Here is a 14,296-nt window from a genome sequence, read left to right on the forward strand (position 1 = left end):
TTATTCATACACAGAAATTGTTGGAAGAATGACAATGACAACAACCACCAAACTTCAAAAGGTGTCATATGCCCTATACAGAGATACAGCACATATGAACATGTGCTAAATGCAACCTAGAGCTTTACTGTAAATCTAGAGCTATTGTTTTATTTTTCTGAAAGAGAGAGTGATCAGCACTTTTATAATACCTGAGGTAAATGTCTTTGAAAATTCCTTTATGGTGTAAGTTTTCCTCAGCTTTAAGGTAACGTGAAGATCTTGCATAAATTGTTCTGCTGCACAGTATATTTTGTAAAAAAGCAGGGAGTAACCTGAGGACTGAAGGTGAAGAGATACAGCTCAGCAGAGCTGCGAGACAAAATGCTTTCATGACACCTGCTGGTGTATTGTTCTGCTATCCAAACTCTGTTCCTCATCTGCCCCATCATCCATCCATCAACCCAGCAGTAGATGCAGAGAGCTCGCCACTCTGTTTTTCAGTGCCCATCAGAAGTGGTTACATTCTCATTACATGCCTGCTGACCCTTTTGAAGACTGAAATAAACTCTGGGGGTGTTGCAAGAAAATGCCACAAAGGATACAATGTATCCTTTCTTCTGTGCAAGATAAGGAGGCAAAGAAAAGAGAGGGATTACATCAACACTTTTCTTTGTTTATTGCCTCACACCCAGCGTTGTGATGTCGTTCATGTTGTGTAACGTGGCATGTCTTTATTTCAGTGACTGGAGAACTGTGGTGAAGAGACAACCAACATGCCAACATGCTTTGGAAGTCAGAAGGAAATATGAGTGAAAAGGCAGAAAAGGTGAGGACGATAACAGGAGAGAGGCAGTGAGCGATCCAGAGATAATCATTTATTTCTTAGCCTGTTAATGAGACACTGAAGGTCAAAATAAGCAAACCACAGGATAGAGTAAAAAGTGATTAGTCTCCTGTAAGGTAATTTTCATACCGGTTTGGTCCAAACACCCACTATGTTTTCCAGACTAGTGCTTCAATCATTAAGGCTTTAAATGGGCAGCAAGAGGTAGAGGTTGGGTGAAGTCCAGCTTTTGGGACCATAACTAAATACCTATGCTTCTGTTACTGAGCTGAACAATGCATGGTTGATTTTAATATTTATATTTTAGTTGCTGAATCCAGCAATCAATAAATCCATTTAGCATAATATGTTATATAAAAGAATATTCCAAATGTCACTCCAAACACTCATGTATTCTTCATCAGTTATTAAATTGCATCATGCCTGGACACAAAGGACACTTTCCCTAATGGAGAGCACTCGGTCATGATCATGAGTAGTACCGGAACTCTATTGACATTCTGATTACTGATTCTGATTGTTGAAAAGTCTAAAGGTGAGCAGGAAAGCGTGTGTGCACATACAGTATTATGAAAGAGACAACAATGACAAATAAGACAGCTAGAGCTTACATTTTATCCAAGGATTATATAAAAACAATTCTAACAGTGTGTGTCCCTTCCAAGGACTTGTGAATAACAATAATTAAAATGTAATTGTTGTTTGAACATGGACATAATTGGCTTTGCAAACAGGGAACACTTTTAAAAAACTTGCTCTTTCCCAAAAATCTCAAACTTGATTCACTGAATGGATGGATTTTATAAAAGGCTATTAGTTTCAACTGTGGTGTTGAGGGAAATTAAAACGTAGCCTCGACTCTCCACCAGAAAGTATAAGTGAAATATATTTTAGCTGATGATTTGGAAACCATGTATTAAAAAAAACAGCTAACGGTCATTGTGATTAATAGTTTATACAAAGTAAAATATGTACAATTACATTGTGGCGTTATTCTCCAATTCCAATATAACTTTTAAAACTTGTATGAAGACTAAATCTACCGCCATGAGAGTGGCTCTTGAGGATGTATTTAGACACAGCAATGCTTTTAGATAAATACCTCAGCATGCTAACATTCTCCCAGTGACAATGATTATATGCTGATGTTTAGAATGTATAATGTTTTCCATGTTCAACGTCTTATGACGTGTTGGACTGCTACCAATTGTCAATGCACAAAACACTGTGAAATCGTCTTGTTCTCGTCAGTAGCCTCAGCAGTTCCTTTGAGTCCCAAACGATTGAAACCCTCTTTACTGCAATATGACTATAATGCATACATAGCTTTCCTTCTTGTTTTGCCTGATCTCACTAATGTGTGAAACCAGGTGGACACTCACATGCTGGCATCAATTATGTTGCAATGTGTAAAGTAATTGTTCTCTTTAATGCACCACGAAGAGAGCGAAGCAGCCAGTCAACGAGCAGCCGATGAGTTCAACACACATCACCTATCGTTTATAATTAGTCACTTGGACAACCGTTTGGCATGCTTCGTCGATTCGTTTGTGCGCGTTCGTGTGTTCCGTATAGCTCGTGAGTGATGACACACACTGACACACTGAGAGTTCAGTCCAAGTATGTCAAACGTGTTGCCTCCTCCCCGCACTCATTGGTGTGCATGTATGTCTTTGTTCTGTCTGTTGGTTCAGGGTTTTGTTCTCGTAGTCTGTTTGTAACTAGCTGTGGCCTTGGAGACGGCCACACGGCGCTCGTTCCCCTCTCGGTCATTTCTTCGGACCCCTGCTCTCTCGCCGAGTCTAACCAGCGGCACACACTGTGCAGTGCTCGGAGAGAGCGAGAGTGCACAGCGCATCCCGGTCAGTCCTCCTCCTCGCTCTCTACTCACACACCAGGATGGCTCTACTCTCCTAGCAGAGCAGAAGTCTACTTCACCAGTTGGCAAGTTGAGTAATATTTTCGGAGTGAAACGGGAGCTGAAACAAACGTCTTCTCCCGCTGACAATATTCTCCGCGCATCAACTCCGCTGTCGGAAACCTACATGATGATACCGACCGGGCTACAATCGCGCCTGATGCTTCTGCTGTGCTTCATCTCCACCGCAGCGTGCAATATGTTTGCATTCACTGAGGAGCCCTCTGAGAGAGCCGGGAAGGCAGACGGGTACTGTAGTCGGATATTACGGGCTCAGAGCAATCGGAAGGAGGGCAACAGCGAGTTTCGTCTCCGCGTTGAGGGAGACCCGGAGAGCTACCAGCCAGGGAGCACATACAGAGGTTGGTGTTTATCCGCGAGATTTACGCACACTGCGTTGGTTGGCACTATTTGCGTAATGTGAAATAAAAATGAATCCGCGGTCAGGAGGCTATGCAAACTTAAAACAAGTTGTACAGTCTACTTTTGATGCGACGCTACTTTTGATGCACCCTGAAAGTAGCCTAATGTATATTTGGTTCGTAAAGAGATGATCTTTTCTCCCACTCAAATATGCATTTAAAAGCCAAAGGTGATTACAATTTACTTTGTTTTTATTTTTATTATGTTGTTTTCCATGATCATTTTAACTTGCGTAAAGTATCTTTGAGTACCATGTAAAGCGCTTTATGAATAATGCATACTGTTAATAATAATAATACTTATTATTAGTAGTATTAGTATTAACAAACCTAATATGGACAGCCATGAGTAAATAGTAGGTTACGCATTGAAATCTCCTTCACAATCAAATATTAAAAAGGTTTATACAAAGCTAAATCCCTCTGCGAACTCTTCCATTTTGGTATTCTCTTTCAAACAGATTTTTTTAAATCCAGAATGTCCCTGATTTCATAGCTTTTGTCTAAAGTGGAAGTTATTGGAAGCTGTTAATGGGCATGTGCCATCTGCTCTGTGAATCTCTAAGGCTCATGCTGTTCTGGACTCGTATGTTGCATTGTGATTAGTTTGTCCTTTTTGGTTTTAACCATAAATAGTTTTATATCGTCCAAAGCCAATAGCTGAATTAGTGGAGAGTTAGTAATCACACATTTGCACTCACTAATACTAGAAATGAGCCATTTTGAAGTATAAAAATCGTATCCTTAAGAAGCTGATAAAGTTGTTCCCTGCAAAGTAAAGAGACATTTTCTTTAATGATCTGCTGGATTGCAAAATGTATGAAAACACTATCTTAAACAACTTCTGGACATACTGCCAGGCAGAGATTGAACCATGATATAATGACTTTTATCTGAGTTACATCCTCAAAAACAGGTGAAACAATTGCTTGTGCTTTCAATCAGGCGGGTAGTTCATCAAGCCCACTTTAGTCTTGTGCATGGCAGTGAGGATTGTAGCTCAGCTGCTTTCTCTGTCAAGTGATGCTTGTCTTTCTTGTTTGATTAAATCCAGTGACTGTGATTGCATCCAGCCCCTCCTACTTCAGAGGGTTCACCCTTATTGCCCTGAGGGATGGCGCAGAAGGAGACAGGGACGAGGACTATGCTGGAAATTTCCAGGTAAGGTTGCAGCTAAAGACATGACTGCTTATACAATCGGAAAAGAAGACCAGTATGTATGTATGTTTTCTCTATTATCACAGTGCAGTTACATGGCAATTAATTAAACCACATTAGTCTACCACACCTGTAGTTAAACCTTGGTACGTAATGTTTATCCTACCTCTGGACTCCAGCACAAGCACTGTGCATGAACTGTGTGAAGAAAGAAAAAAGGCAGATCTTACTGTAGTTTGGGGGGATGGGGGTTTTGACAAATATTCTTTGCACAGCCTTCCTGTCTTCACATGTCAAGGTGTGATTATTCTCACCTCCCCTCCTCTAATGGGCTTGATATAGCATATGAAAAGAGCATGCTCTCAGCTTTCCAGGCGGTGAAAGTACTGTGTACATGTGTGGAATGTGAGCCCACAAGCAGGCATACACTTCATGTATGTAGGAAGTGTACAATTAGTGCAGTTGAAAGGTTAATACGCATTTTACACAGAGAGACCAAGCTGGAGTACTGTAGAATGCAAGAGAGTTACACGCATGTGATAATCGCCAAATATGTGAGGCCTTTGTACATTTTAATACAGTGTGAGGAGTTGAGTTGTAGAGAGAAGCAGAAGAGTGGTTGATGGGGTATATGTATGTGGGTGAGTTTGAAGGAGGAAGGATAACAATCATGTAATACAACAATAAACTCAAGACATTTATTGTATTTCTTGAACGCTACAAAGCAGAGTACATAGTGCTATAAATAGAGCATCATGCAATGTGCGTAGATGCTATTACAGCACATTCACAGTGTAGAACTACATGGCAAGTTGATGTAACATTACATTCATAACCTTTTAAATTCATTCCACTTCACTGGTTCTTGTTGTTCTCTCATGCATTTAGCTTACTATGTCATACCAATGTTTATTTCATCCAAGTCTAGGCTGCAGTTTCAAGAAATTCATAAAGCTTACAGTGCACAGGATGCCATCCTGTTTTTAAAGGATAAAAAAAAACTGAGCAACCGAGGATTTTGTTTCAGCTAAATCAATTACCCAAAATGTTAGAGAAATACTTGAGTGTAGTTTACAACTGTAAAACCAGTATACCATGATGCAGTGTATTTTTTTTTATAAGAAAATGCAAGGCATACATAAAGTACATGAAGCCAAATTCCCAGTTCTGCTGAGAACTTCAAATTATATGTCTTCTTAGGGCAGACCTTGTAAAGAAGCAGTCTTTTAATGGGTTTAACTGCATGTGTGGAGTTCTCTTTTCCAGACTTTTGTGAACCTGTCGGCTTCAGTCACTTCCCACATAAAACCCTATTATTTTATTGAACCTGGAGTAGAATACATGGGGAGGTGTGCACAGCAGCCCTCAAGCTGCTCAGATCACAGCTACTGCCATGCTGTGGCACTCTCTGTGACCTGAGCCTTGAATATGGGAGGACATAAAAAACAGTTATATTTTTGTTCTGTCATAGCTCACTTGCAAGATTTTTGCTGTTTTATTTGTCCTCACAATTGATTTCATGCTGTTGTTATTTAGTGCCATCCTTGAGCGTGCTCTCCGGCGGTATGGCGGAGGGTGGCGTGGTGTGACAGGGCGCTAAACTTCAGGAGCAAAGAGGGGAAACACTACATCATTTAGTCACGTTCAGTCACTTTGCTCTCCACACATGGATGAGACTGAGTGTGGAGTGCACAGCGAATTATAGATAGATAGTCTTTAGATGTTGGCATCTAAAGTAAAAAGAATGGATATGTCTGCTAGGTTGTAAGCAGTTGAAGGTCTCTGTCACAGCTGCAGATGATCACCTGTTTTGTTACAAGCACCATGTGACATCGCAGTAAAAATAAACTGCCGTCCAAAGAGATATCCCTCTATCATCACCTGCTCAGTTAGTTTTTCATGTTTTATGTTTTTTATGTCAAAAAACACACACACACACACACACACACACACACACACACACACCCACACACACACACACACACACACACACACACACACACCCAGAAGCACACACACTATTCCTCCATTCTGAAAGGGCCCTGGGTGGGCCGGCCTCCCGGCATTGAGAGAAGAGAAAAAAGAAGCAGCAACAGAAGACGTCAGGCTTTATTTATCATACAGCTCATTTGAAATCTGTTGGTGTGCCCCATCTCAGCCGTCTCAGGACAGCTCCCGACTTGATGAAAAGCACTTTTATTGAGCTCTCTGGGAAGGTCAGATGCCACTGTGTGTATGTGTGTTTGTTGGCAAGAGCTTAAACCAGCGGGCAACGCTGGCGATGTCTGATGAGACATTACTTCTCAGCAGGGTGAGATGATAGAACAAGAAATGGCAAACGTGGCTATATGCAAAGGGTGAAATCATTGTCACTTTGAGTGCAACATGACATAATCGTAGATGAAGACATAACAGAGATTGTGGGTACATCGTCTGTACGTCACATTTCCACAAAGATGATCAGATATAAGGGCAACAAAGATGTTTGACGCTTAACCCTTGTGAAAATTGTTCCATTTGCATTCACTTTTCCAGTCGAGTCTTCATATTATTTTAGATCAATGTTATTGTTTTGTTCTGACCAGCAGCTGTAGAGCCAAGCACTTGCTTACTTTGATGCACAAATTTGTGCATAAACCATGAAACACAGTTTTTTCAATTGTGTCACATTTTTCTCTTTTTCCAACACTCAAAGTCTGTCTCTTTTGAACATTTTCTAGAAGAAACATGTCATAGGCCATTTAGCAGAAAATTGGTTACTTCTGTTTGCAGATGGTTTTTAATGCATTCCCTAAGACTTCACTGGTTTTAGAATGTGTTGTAGTCCAGTCAGGCCACCCCAGGATGCCTGTTAGAAACCATGGGAACATGGAGGGGGGGCTGCATAATCCGTCAGACTGCATACACATGCACCGCACTTGTAACCACACACACACACACAAAGCTCCCAGGCTCCCCTTCTGACTCCATCTCTCTAACTCTCTCTAACTCTCTCTCACACACACACACACACACACACACACACACACACACACACACACACACACACACACACACACACACACACACACACACACACACACACACACACACACACACACACACACAGGCATGCACATCCACACACAATCCACTTTAAGAGGGAACTCATTCATAACATGGCATGACAAAGGAAATTCTCTGCTGACAGCTTTATGGAGTGAGAAAGTTTCCCGTTTTTACTGCCCTGATGTCACTTCCTATCAAACAGATCCTTAGTCTCTGGGCAGTGAATATTAGCTCGCTGGCTGTGCTCCCTCATGCAACCCTCTCTACTAATTTCCTGTCCAGTAAAAATCAATGAGATGCTCAGTGTCTCAGTTGTGCACCTGAGTAGAGGGCAGCATGGATTTGGACTCTTCAGTTTGACCCAAAGAGTCTGGGGACGTTTGTCATGCCTATAGTGATGGAGTCATGATTGGGCATTTAGGTGTGAACTCTTTGATAGATCGAGCACCGATGACTTCACTTCAATTTACTTTATTTCACCAGTATAATTCTCTCAGTATTAATACTTATGCCCACGAGGCTGACATACGATAAGGAAACTGAAAGAAGTGTCACCCATTCAATACACTGGATGATTACTTTGCTGTTTGGTGTCAAATGCCTTAACCAGCTTTGTGTCCTTGTCCTCAACAATCAAACAATGACAGATTTTCACAAGGAATGGAATAAGGAAGATCAACCGGCCTATCTGTCTTATTCTGACAGTGATTTTACCTTACGATACTTAAAAAAAAAGCAGTATCTACTTCGTCCTGTAGTTCAACAAAAAACCCCCAGTAAAGATTAGAGAACAACATATATAACTTCTGTTTTATGAAGCAGAACGTTTTTGCTTCTCGCTTCTCTTGTTAATGATATAAAATATTCAACAATCAACAATCATATTGATTTTGGGGCCAATAAGAGGGATCCTGAACCTCAGGATGCTTTAACAAATATGCACTAGTGTTTGAACCAGTGCATTTGGGAAGATTATGTTCATTCATAAAGTCAGATGTGTTTGTTGTACCAATAACTCATGTTGTGTAATTTGAATTTAATTTAGGTTAAATCCCCTGGGGGGGGGGGGGTAAAAATGTGAAATTAATGTCAGTTTCAGCTTCTAATTATATTCATAGGCACTTGAACTGACAGTAGTAGAGGAAATTAATGTGGAATTGTCCAACGCATAATGTATAAAATCACATGCAGATGATTCAAGAGCTTTTGATGTAAGACTTGTCTGAGGACATTTTTATTCATCACTAATCTCTCTGTGTGTATGTGCTTGCTTTACAGATAATTGATGAGGAGGAAACTCAGTTTATGACCAACTGCCCCCCTGCAGTGACGGAGAGCACTCCTCGCAGACGCACCAGCATCCAGGTGTTTTGGACTGCGCCCCCCAGTGGCTCCGGCTGTGTCGCCATTAAGTACGTATACTGCGACTGATGCTGAGCCTGATAAGGAGAAGCGAGTCCTCAGCTCAAATGCTTCGAGATACGCTACACACTAATGATGGAGGATTAACTTTCAGCTAAACAGGTCCTTGCACTTGGGGAACGGTAATTCATTATGTTCTATGAGGTCTGGTAAGTAGTGAGTAAGGCTGGCCCTTTCTATCAAACGTTTAAATGGAGTTTTTTAACTCCCTGCATCAATGCCCATGGATCAGTGGACAATATAAGATGGAAGCTTAGTCTACAAGTCTCAAGGATAGATTTGATTTGTGATTATTTCCTGCTGATCATTTTCAAAGTATACTATAAGCTTTTAGATGGTGAAGTTTGTTTTTTTCCACCTTCCAGGCAACCACTTGTTATTGTATTTTTTGCAACTGAAATTTATCATAGATTCATGACATTTATATCAACGAGGACTAAATAACAGAAAAACCTCTTTGTGTAAAGCAATACAGCACAACAAGCTACAGACACAATTATCATAAGGTTTTATTGCTTGTCTTATGGGTGAGAGTGCATTACTTTTAGCAAATAAACTGGCAAAGTAAATGTGTTTTATTACATGCCTTCCCCCAAGCTAAGCACAGTTAAATACAGAATGTCTTGTCAAATTTTTATTTCTCTTGGCTTTATAAACTATTCATTACTTTTAATAATTATATGGCTGATTGTCACCGATCAGTTCTGCTTTTTGTGTTTTCTTTGGGCTTTCTTGGGGACAGAAGGGTAGTAATGTTCAGCTGAATCAAGACAGATGATGGTCTAAATCCAATTGTCACTCCAGTACTGTGGGGAAATAATGTGAGTACAGGAGGTGGAAAGATAGGGGCTTTGACTCACAAGGCCCTCTGATCAATGCATTATTTAACTGTGTTTGTACCCAGTGGGTTTCTATGCTGCCTGGGCTACATATCTGCTGTTCCTATGTACAAAGGGATGATGAAGGGATTTTTTAGTAACGCATGTTTTCATGTGACTGATACAGAATGTGATGAGTGTTCCTTTTTCTATGTCTCTGTGCTTTCCATTTCCCTCGTGCTTGTCTTTTTGGAGTATCTTCATGACCTGCCCTCTCAATAACGTCTGAGCTTTTCCTGTACTCTCTCTCACTCCTCGCTGTCTCATCCTCTTAGTTTTCATCTTCACCGTGGTGTTGTCATAGTTTTCTCACAGCAGGTCGTGTCATACGGAGCCTCTGCGCTCTTCATAGAGACCAATGGGATGATGGCAGGATTGTACTCAGATAAGCTCATGGATAGAGAGAAAAAGTGGAAAGAGTGACAGAGCGTTTAGCCTAGAAAGAAATGCTTGAAAGTGCAGAGGTGTGGATGTAGTAATACCAGGGCGCAAGAGGCAAGGGATAGAGTGAGAAGTTCAAAAGAGATGCCTCTGAAAATCATGAATACAGGTTATACAGGTAAAGTGGATATTTGCCACTGTTCTTCCCCCTAACTGGTACTCATAAAGATGACAAGGATGTTGTATGTTTTTGTGCTGCAACAGAACAAAAGTCTTAAATAAGTCTTATTGATTGAGGAGGTTCAACTCCTGTAACTAACTGACGATGCTTTTTATATGTAAACTGTTCAGAGGGAGAGACATTCTTGTACACTACGGCTGTGTACTGTGTATTATACAGCACATACCAGTATAGAAACAAGGGAACATAAACAAGAACATACTGTGTCGTCAGCACATATACAGTGGCTTGCAAAAGTATTCATACCCCTTGAACTTTTCCACATTTTGTCACATTACACGCCACAAACATAAATATATTTTATTGGAATTTTATGTGAAAGACCAACACAAAGTGTCACACAATTGTGAAGTACAAAGAAAATTATACATGATTTAAAAAAATTTTCACAAATAAAAAACTGAAAAGTGCAGTGTGCAAAAGTATTCAGCCCCCCTGAGTCAATACTTTGTGGAACCGCCTTTTGCTGCAATTACAGCTGCAAGTCTTTTGGGGTATGTCTCTACCAGCTTTGCACATCTAGAGACTGAGATTTTTGCCCATTCTTCTTTGCAAAACAGCTCAAGCTCAGTCAGATTAGATGGAGAGCGTTTGTGAACGGCGGTTTTCAGATCTTGCCACAGATTCTCGATGGGATTTAGGTCTGGACTTTGACTGGGCCATTCTAACACATGAATATGTTTTGTTTTAAACCATTCCATTGTAGCCCTGGTTTCCGCCACACATAACGTTTTGCATTTAGGCCAAAAAGTTAAATTTTGGTCTCATCTGACCAGAGCACCGTCTTCCACATGTTTGCTGTGTCCCCCACATGGTTTCTGGCAAACTGCAAACGGGACTTCTTATGGTTTTCTTTTAACAATGGCTTTCTTCTTGCCACTCTTCCATAAAGGCCAGATTTGTGGAGTGCACTCCCAATAGTTGTCCTGTGGACAGATTCCCCCACCTGAGCTGTGGATCTCTGCAGTTCGTCCAGAGTCACCATGGGCCTCTTGGCTGCATCTCTTCTCAGTGCTCTCCTTGTTCGGCCTGTAAGTTTAGGTGGACGGCCGTGTTTTGGTAGGTCTGCAGTTGTGCCATACTCTTTCCATTTCCGGATAATGGATTGAACAGTGCTCCGTGAGATGCTCAAAGCTTGGGAAATCTTTTTATAGCCTAACCTTGCTTTAAACTTCTCCACAACTTTATCTCTGACCTGTCTGGTGTGTTCCTTGGACTTCATGGTCCTGTTTGCTCCCCAATATTCTCTTAACAAACCTCTGAGGCCGTCACAGAACAGCTGTATTTGTACTGAGATTAGATTACACACAGGTGGACTCTATTTAGTCATTAGGTCAACATTCAATCATTCAGCAGTCATCAGGCAACTTCTGAAGGCAATTGGTTGCACTCAGAGAAAAGGGGGCTGAATAATTTTGCTAGTTTTGTTTTGTTTTTTATTTGTGAAAAAAATTTAAAATCATGTATAATTTTCTTTGTACTTCACAATTGTGTGACACTTTGTGTTGGTCTTTCACATAAAATTCCAATAAAATATATTTATGTTTGTGGCGTGTAATGTGACAAAATGTGGAAAAGTTCAAGGGGTATGAATACTTTTGCAAGCCACTGTACATAGAAAGAACATATGTGAAATGATTTCTAATTTCATAGACAAGCTCAGAGAGGACATTTTCATTACCACCACATGGCAGAGCAAATGTTTTTTGTTTCTTTTCCAATTTGTATCCCAAGAGAGCTCGGTCAGTCAGTCTGCCTTTAAAATATGGTAATTTAAATTAAAAAAACATCTGGCCATGATATTAGAAGTGTGTGTGTGTGTGTGTGTGTGTGTGTGTGTGTGTGTGTGTGTGTGTGTGTGTGTGTGTGTGTGTGTGTGTGTGTGTGTGTGTTCCGTGTATGTTTCTGTTAGAAAGCTCCTCTGACTCAAATGTTGTCCCAGAACTGTTTCTCCTCTCGAGTGGTTTGTTGCAGTATAATTGACAGTCAGCTGATGTCTTTTAAATGGAAAGACTGAGCTTGGTGGTTTGGTTTCGTCTATGATGATAGGGTCAGGCAAGGAAGCTCATTCAAACTCCTGAACTCAGAGCACAGACGTTGAAAATATTTCCATCAAAGAATCACATTCAATCAGGCCAAGGTTTCTATCACTGCATCTCAGTTGCTGGTATCCCACTCTTGTTTTGTTGGGCTGTGTACTGACCCCTGTACTACCAAAATCATGTTGAACTACAAAAACAAACAGTCCACTTGCGTGTGTAGTATTACAGAGTGATGTATCTTTCCACTTAATGATAACATCGAACATAACCTATGGTTGACCGATCAGGAGCTATTGTCACAGGGGACACTAAGCCAGAGTGGTTGAAGCCAGAATAGGTCACATCAAAATATAGATATTGAAGTTGCTGCAATCTTTCCCTTTGTCTGTAGGAAGCAATACATTTGTCATCCCTCTCTGGCACTGTGCAATATGGGGGCAGTGTGATATGTTCTGATGGGCTGTTAATTCTTTTTAATATTTTCCTCTTTTTCTCTTTTTATTAAGCTCTTAAACTTGCATACATCCATCCCCCCCACACACATTAAATCAGTGCACTTTCGGGGTGGTTAGGATCGGTGCGGTGGTGTGGATACGGCAAAGTGAAGATAGAATTTAAATTGGATGTTAAATAAGCATTACTCTGCTTGATTGTCTGGCCAGCCTGGGAAAGTGGGCAAGCAGTGAGGCAGAGGGTGCTCCTCTCTCTCAGGGAGATATGTGAAATTGGGGTGAGATTGAATTAAAGCGTGAACAATTAGAGATGTGCTGGTTCAGTCACTTACCTTGAATCATTTCATCCATGTTATTTTTTTAGGCCGTTTTCATACTTGCTTTTGCACACATCATCATAATCTCACATGTACACCAATATACCCTCGAGAGTAAACAATATATTTTTATGAGAGAGAATAATGGTGTGTATCATTGAAATTATAAAGGCAGAAAGAAATGATAAAGTGAGAGAGAGAGAGTACTGATGGTGTACTGTAGTATAGTATAATCGTATAGCTATTTGAATTTTTCTGTGATTTTCTGTTAGAATGAATGGCAATGCATGTGGTATACATTATTAGTATGTAGGAGAGAGTTACAAAGGTAATTTGACTGAAAAGGAAGGCTGTTGTGGCTTACAGCCTTGAAATCAATACCTGAATCTGATCAGGGGCACTGCTGATAATGTATTGAAAGACTGAATAGAGGAGCATTTAACTCAAGATAGTGTGTTTTAAGACAAATTAAAATCCTTACATTTTGTTAGAACGATAAAAATCTCCATTTTCTGATTGTTTTTCTTTTCATCTTCTGGGTGTAAAAGCCTGTCACAAGATGAAATTTTAATATTTTACCATTTCGATCAACTATTTTGAGCTGAACTTTTGTCAGACGCTCTGTTTCTATTCTTGTTGCTTGCTTTGAAAGCCTGCAATGGACGAGGATTGGCTGATTCTTGAAGTTGAAATGAGGAGGTATCTAAATGATACCTCCTCATTTCACTACAAAAACCTAAATAAGGTGGCTGTTGGCAGGAGGGAGATTGCCAGGAGATCGGCTGAAAGTTTCCTACTTACTGGCTATATTGTCATTAATGTAATTTCAAGTTAATCTCACAATAGAAAACATGTTTATTGTTTAAAAAGTGCAAATGTTTACGCGACGTGATGCAGCACTTGCTGTTGGGACACGGTGTCCCTCTTCTTGCGGCCGAGTTCTGTGGCATTGTTACTGTTGTTACGTTATTCCTTGTTCAGCCTAACCTTGTATTTAATTTTCAATCGATAAAAGGGACGTGCATGAGGCAGACAGCCGCTGTTGTGCTGTTTGTTTTTTTTAGCGAATAATTTTCATGTATTTCTTTTATTATTTGCAATGTATTTTAGTAAGATGTCATAAAACTGTCATAAAAATACCATAAAAATGTCATACTATAGTGAGTGATTAAAATGTATGGTATAGTGTGT

At 40.3% G+C, this 14,296-nt stretch overlaps 1 protein-coding gene across 2 annotated transcripts in view; it reads left to right on the plus strand.

The window, feature by feature from the left end:
• The first annotated feature begins 787 nt into the window (after positions 1-787).
• Positions 788-14,296, plus strand: part of spon1a (spondin 1a) — a 61,070-nt gene continuing 47,561 nt past the window's right edge. Inside the window, exons 1-4 of one of the 2 annotated variants that reach the window (XM_068731065.1) lie at positions 788-808; positions 2,521-3,106; positions 4,221-4,327; positions 8,651-8,784. In XM_068731065.1, coding sequence (XP_068587166.1) covers positions 2,872-3,106; positions 4,221-4,327; positions 8,651-8,784 — 476 coding nt within the window. In that variant the 5' untranslated portion in view covers positions 788-808; positions 2,521-2,871. Of the gene's footprint in view, positions 809-2,435; positions 3,107-4,220; positions 4,328-8,650; positions 8,785-14,296 lie in introns of those variants that run through there. The other variant, XM_068731064.1, reaches the window with a different exon arrangement.

This window comes from Cebidichthys violaceus, unplaced genomic scaffold (genome assembly GCF_023349555.1).
Source record: "Cebidichthys violaceus isolate CVI_PGR_0920_01 unplaced genomic scaffold, fCebVio1.0.p SCAF_5, whole genome shotgun sequence".
Classification (NCBI taxonomy): Eukaryota; Metazoa; Chordata; class Actinopteri; order Perciformes; family Stichaeidae; genus Cebidichthys; species Cebidichthys violaceus.